The sequence below is a fragment of the Vipera ursinii genome, assembly GCF_947247035.1.
Source record: "Vipera ursinii genome assembly, chromosome: Z".
Lineage (NCBI taxonomy): Eukaryota > Metazoa > Chordata > Lepidosauria > Squamata > Viperidae > Vipera > Vipera ursinii.
Genome location: NC_139517.1, coordinates 15,593,474 through 15,600,029, shown reverse-complemented (window position 1 = coordinate 15,600,029; position 6,556 = coordinate 15,593,474). Strand labels below are relative to the sequence as shown.

The following is a 6,556-nucleotide window of genomic DNA, read 5'->3' as shown; positions in this document are numbered from 1 at the left end:
TCAATCCTAACTAAGCATGTGTTGTTTGAAATATGTACACACCAGGTCAAATGTCAACCCCGCTCCAAACTGAGGCAGGATAGAAGAGCATCAAGAATGACATTCACTTTGTAAAAATCCTCCAATTCCCATCATCCTCAGCCAGTCCATCTAAAAGATAGCTTGGCTAGGAATAACTACAGATATAAAAACCTGGTTTTTATCTATGTTTTTAAAAAAATAGAAAAACCCACCTTTTATTTAAATTGGAAAAGCTTGCTCCCAAGGAAACAGATCTAGCTGCTGTTCTGAAAGGAAATATATTGTTTTTCATTCCTCCCTGCCTGGGGTGCTGGCATATTCCAGGCAGAGATTAATTTTTATTATGTTTTGTTTCCTTGGATGCTCTGGAATAATGTTTCCCAACCTTAGCAGTTTTAAGACGTGTGAATTTCAACTCTTAGTAGTTGAAATCTAGAGATCTTAAAATTGCTGAAAAATATTGAAAAATATTGCTCTAGAGCAGGGGTCCCCAACCCCCAATCCGTGGACCAGTACCATGCCGCAGCATGCCAGCAACCAGTCCGTACAAACAAGCAAAGCCTCATCCGCAAGATGCAGGCAGCACACAAAACCATGCACCCTCCAGGCCATGGAAAAAAACTGTCTCCATAGAACCAGTCCCTGGTGCACAAAAGGTTGGGGACCTCTGCTCTAGAGCAGGAGTGTCCAACCTTGGCAATTTTAAGACTTGTAGACTTCAACTCGCAAAATTCCCCAGCTAGCTAGGCTGGCTGGGGAATTCTGGGAGTTGAAGTCCACAAGTATTAAAGTTGCCAAAGTTGGGAAACCCTGCAATAAATAGAGAGGGAAGGGCACATACATTACAATAACCACAACCACTCTAATTAACTTGGTTAGTCCTGAAGCTGAATGTAAAACTTTTGTCTCCTCCAGTGCGTTACGTGCAGCCCTCAATTGCTGCGAGTCCCAGCACAGAAATCTCATTGGGACAGGACTGGACACTCCGTTGTTGGGCTCCCTTTTCAGGCGTCAGCTTCGTCTTCTACCAGGCCAGGGACTTCCGGTATGAGGTCACTCCTCGAGGGGATTCCAACATGGCTGAATTCTCCCTGGAGAATGTCACAGGGGCTGATGAAGGACGCTACACATGCTACTACCACAGCCTCACTGATCCTGTCATATGGTCCAATGCCAGCAACCCAGTGGTGCTGAAAATCCTGGGTGAGGAAAGGCGAGGAGGTGGCATCTTGCCAAAATTAAAGCACACAGATGTTTTCCTGAATTGTACAATGAGTGGGGAATGTTGGCTCCATGTTGGGATTAACTGAGACAGAGTTTGGTGTAGTGGTTAAAAGCCCCAGGCCAGAAACTAGGAGACTGTGAATTCTAGTCCTGACTTAGGTGTGAAACCTGGCTGGGTGGCTTTGGGCAAATTACCAGGAGACTGTGAGTTCTAGTCCCACCTTAGGCATGAAATCTAAAGGAAACTTTGGACCAATCACCAGGAGCTTGTGAGTTCTGTCATAGGCATGAAAGCCAACTGAATAACTGAACTAGTTGCCAGAAACTGAATTCTAGACCAGCCTTAAGCATGAAAGCCAGTTGTGTTACTTTGGGCCAATCACAAGGAACTTGTGAGTTCTAGTCCTGTCATAGGTATGAAAGCCAATTAAATGACTTTGAACCAGTTACCAGGAACTGAATTCTAGACTGATCTTAAGCACGAAAGCCAGTTGTGTTACTTTGGGTCAATTACCAGGAGATTGTGAATTCTAGTCCTGCCTTAGAAACAAATCCAACATAGTATTTTCGGATCAGTTCTTCTCTTTCAGCTCCAGAAAGAAGGCAAGGTGGGGCGGGAACTTCACTTCTGAACATACTGTGGAGTCAAAACTGAATTTAAAGGCATATTCGGATATGATTAAAATGGCTGATTTTATCTTGATCTCCCTCCTGGAATTTGTGGGTTTACTGTTTTGAGTTATTTAATACTGTATTTGATTGCCATTTCCTGTTAGCTCTTTTGTCTGAAGTAAAGAAAGGTGGCACAAGAAGGGAAAATATTAGATTATTCATAATTTAATTCCTGTACTATTATCTCTCTTCTACATACACTCACAATGCACGAATGTACACAAAATTTATTTCAGAGAGCTGTTTGTTTTCTTTCTTTCTTGGTCCTTTCATTTGTTCCTTTGTGTGGGAAAAAAATACACGGAACAGTTCATGTCTGGACACCCTGCATTATCAGCAATTCCAGTAATCTTTGCAGGAATGACTATAAATTAATAAAACCGTCTAGCTTTTGTTTCTGAAATGTGGTCTGGAGACTAGAAAGGGGTAATGAAAAGAGAGCTGAGAGACCCCCTGAGTTCTTCCTTACCAGCTGAGGGGGACAAAATGGCAGCCACATCTTTGCAGTCAAAACCCCATCATTAGGTTGACTTTTTTGACCTCTTCCCTGCAGACTCCCTTGCTTACTAGTTTTGCTGCCTTTAACAAAATTATTGATTTTTTCCCCCCAGGTGTGTCTGATGTTAGCAGATATCAAGAGGTGTTGGTTGACTCTGCAGGGAAGTATCGAGTGAATTGTTCAATGCCCTCCACAGCTGGGGGCTGGTTCTATCTTTATATTGATGGGGAGATCTTTGCTGAAACCAGAGCATGGCAAAATGGGACAAGCGCCAGCTTTGGCCTCACAGAACAAGCCCTCAGCAACCTCAAGGGCAAGCTAAGCTGCGAGTTTGGGGAAAACCAACTCAACGATACCATAAGGCAGACACAAGGTGAGCCCAGAGGGAATGAGGGCAGGAGAGACTGAGAGGGTGGTGGTGGTGGTGATGTACCATCCAGGTAAATGACGGTTTGCAAAGTCTTCATCTTGAGAAGCTCACAGTCTAACCTTTGAAGAAAGTTCCACGTTTATGCAGGAAGTGTGGGGTCCTTGGTGTTCTCTGAGCTTGGTTGTTTTCTTGCAGATGTTTCATTACCCAACTAGGTAACATCATCACTGCAAATCCCACTCCTTTCTGGCGCTGGTGATGTTATCTAGTTGGGTAATGAAACGTCTGCAAGAAAACAAACCAAGCTCAGAGAACACCAAGGACTCCATCGTTCAACCCGGAGCTACAACTATTCTCTCGATTACATAGGAAAGTATAGCAGTGCCTGTTTGAGGGAAACTGCCATGGGGTCTTTCCCCATTCCTGTGTTGAGGTAGTACCCAACCGCCCTTGAATCAGCGGGAAACTCTTATCATCATGGCCTTGCTTCCCACCTTGCTGGAGTCTATTCTGCAACTCTTTCCCAGTGTCCATGAGTGATGCTTTCCTGAATTTGCATATGTAAGGAGAGTTAAGCAAATGGATAGGTAGATGCCTGTCTTATGGTCCAACTTTCACAGCCATACATTGCAACTGGGAAGACCATAGCCTTGACTATATGCACTTTTGTTGGCAGGGTGATGTCTCTGCTTTTTAGTGTGCTGTCTAGATTTGCCATGGCTTTCCTCCCCAGGAGCAAGCGTCTTTTAATTTGTTGGCTGCAGTCCCCATCTGCGCTGACCTTGGAGCCCAGGAAAATAAAATCTGTCACTTCCTCCATTTCTTCCCCCTCTATTTGCCAGGAATTGAGAGGGCCGGATGCCATGATCTCGGTTTTCTTAATACAACCATTATTGAGCCCAAAATTTCCTTTGCTAAGGAAGACTGTTGCTAAGTGAATTTTGCCCCATTTTATGAACTTGCCTGCCATGATTGTCAAGTGAATCATTGCAGTTGCTAAGTTAGTGACATGGTTGTTAAGTGAATCTGGCTTCCCCTCTGACTGTGCTTATCAGAAAGTCACAGAAGGTGATCATATGAGCCTGGGATACTGCAATGTCACAAATACATGTCGGTTGCCAAGCGTCTAAATTTTGATCATGTGACCATGAGGATGCTGCAACAGTCATACATGTGAAAACTGGTCCATTTTTTCAGTGCTTTTGTAACTTTAAATGGGCTGGGAGTTGAAGTCCACTACCTTAAAATTGCCAAGGTTGAGAAACATTGGATTAGACACTGTGATAGGATATCCCTCAAGAGATTTATATGACCCCTCCATCTTGCCTCCGCTTAAATGAAACCAAACAACTTTTCCCACATCTTGGCCTAGAGTAGAGAGAGAGAGGTGCATTTTAGTGGCCTCTGTGTGTGTGTGTGTGTGTGTGTGTGTGTGTGTGTGTGTGTGTTCTTTTTTCCAGACATTTATTTTGTCGGATCTCTGTATTCTTCTATTTTTAATTGTCTTGAGTTGTATGCCGTCCAGCATCAGGATGGAATCAGGCAGCCTATAAATTAAATAAATAAACTCTTGTGGAAAGCATCCTCTGGATTTGCACATCCTACTAAATCGTAATATAGGTTGTTTGGTTTTATCTTAGTCAGTTCTATGAATACAACCAATGTGGTTTCATGCCATGAGTATGTCATCAACAGACACATAAACATAAACCACAGCTACATACTGTAGAAAAGCTAACAAGGGAACAACAATACTAAAACATTTCCCCACCAGCAGCCAACACTCAGATGAGCATAGATTTACATCCAGATTAACATCAGATCAACAATCGAGAAATAAACAATAAGCCATTCAAGGAACTGCCGAACAAGCTAACAATAAGCAGCACAACCAAGACCACTCTCACCAGTACTGACTGGGCAAGCCACTCAAATATAAACTGAGAACAAACCCATTCCTTACTAGCACTGATGATGCTACCTAGTTTGGGTAATGAAATGTCTGCAAGAAAAGAGCCAAGCTCAGAGAGGATTGAGGATCCCTCATGAGTATGTCAACTCAGCCAGCTGTTTGTTCAACAGTTATAGTTAAGCACATCATGGCAATGATTTAATTCCAGTTATGACTAGACTGCAAAAGTTTGAAGGATCAATTACAATTCCACTGTTCCTTCTAGGGAAGATTTAATCGGTTGTGCTCAAGCCAGCCAGAACAAAATTTAAATAGCAGTCTTGTAATTAAACTATTAAAGCTCAGCCATTAAAAGCTCATCAGATGCAAACATGTCATTAAGAAAGTCAGAATGTATAATGAAGATTTATTGTGGAAGTGCTTTCCTTTTTTTACAGTATAAATATATATATGCATATATATCTTTTTCCTTTAAAGACTCACTTCTGCTGAGCCCTGACTTCACTGCAGCCAATTCTATACGGCTCGGCCTGGGGTTCGCTATCCTTGTGGCAGCGGTGGCTTTTGTGGCTGATGCGCTTTGGACTGAGAGGTCTCGCGAGAAGTGAGCCAGGCAGAAGCTTCTGAATCCGCGAGATATGTGGGGTCACGCAAAAGCATGGCTTGAAACGGTCTTTTCTGGTGGCTGCATCCAATAAGAAGAGGGGTAACCAGTCAAGACAACTGAAAGCTTCCTGTGCAGATTGAAGCTTTCATTACTCAAAACCATTTATCAGAAAGTCTTACTGAACTTTGAGAAGTGGTTGCAAGTCCCTTCCTTTAGCACCGCCGTAACTTGGAACAGCCCCTGAACGAATGGTCTTAACTCGAGGACTATCTGTGTCATAAAAAAAAATCACTGAATGATCTTTATGTCACTTCAACAAACTACCTTTAGTAATTTCCATCCACGTTTCATCTTAAAAGGAATACTTTGGGAGATTTTCGAATGTACTGTATTTTAGCACACGTGGCAATCTTTAAGTCCATTTAAATTGAACTGTCCTGTGGTGATGGTTAATGGATTCGTGTGTCATTACCCCCCCCCAAAAAAACTGCTTTTACCCAATTTGGGGTAATTTACCCAGATTTAGAAGTACTGCTCTAGAAGCTGGTCTTCATATCTGCAATAAAACCTGCTTTTTTTATTTTACTTATGTGTTTGTCTTGTCTGTCTTATGGAAGGTTGGAGGTAGATTGGACATTTATAGAGAATTATTACAGTGACCAGAATATTGTTAGAGCAGTCCTCAATTTACTCACTTACTTTTATTTTTATTTTATTTTAATTCCATTTATATCCCACCCTTCTCCGAAGACTCAGGGCGGCTTACAAACTTAGCAGTAGCCTTCATTCTATGTATATGCCTGCTTATTAGGGCTTTCACACACACCCCCAAGCGGCATTATTACAAAGTCAGCTTAATTACCCCCAACAATCTGGGTCCTCATTTTACCTACCTCGGAAGGATGGAAGGCTGAGTCAACTTTCAGTAGCTGAGGCTGAAACAGGAATTTTGTTCAACTTTGTGTTGTGGACTCTTGTTCAAAAGTATGAAAGGTACACACATAAAATAAGTAAGTTGTGTTATCTATGCAGGAAAATTAAAGTACCACTAATATTTCTCCCAATGTAATCATTTCAGCAAATCAGTACATAGAATCTCATCAAGGGGCTGGGAGTAGAAACAACTAGCATCCCCATTGGCCATCACAACTTGGAATTCTGGGATTTGCAGTCCAACCCTCTAGCAGGGGTCTTCAAGCTTGGCCCTTTTATGACTTGTGGACTTCAACTCCCAGAATTGAAGTCTGGGAG

At 42.4% G+C, this 6,556-nt stretch overlaps 1 protein-coding gene across 1 annotated transcript; it reads left to right on the top strand.

The window, feature by feature from the left end:
- The first annotated feature begins 762 nt into the window (after positions 1-762).
- On the top strand, positions 763-5,894 carry TARM1 (T cell-interacting, activating receptor on myeloid cells 1). The gene is made up of 3 exons (XM_083376443.1): positions 763-1,224; positions 2,529-2,789; positions 5,176-5,894. Exons 1-3 carry the CDS (start codon positions 1,098-1,100, stop codon positions 5,304-5,306), a joined length of 519 nt encoding a protein of 172 aa, XP_083232569.1. The 5' UTR covers positions 763-1,097; the 3' UTR covers positions 5,307-5,894.
- The last annotated feature ends 662 nt before the right edge of the window (positions 5,895-6,556 follow it).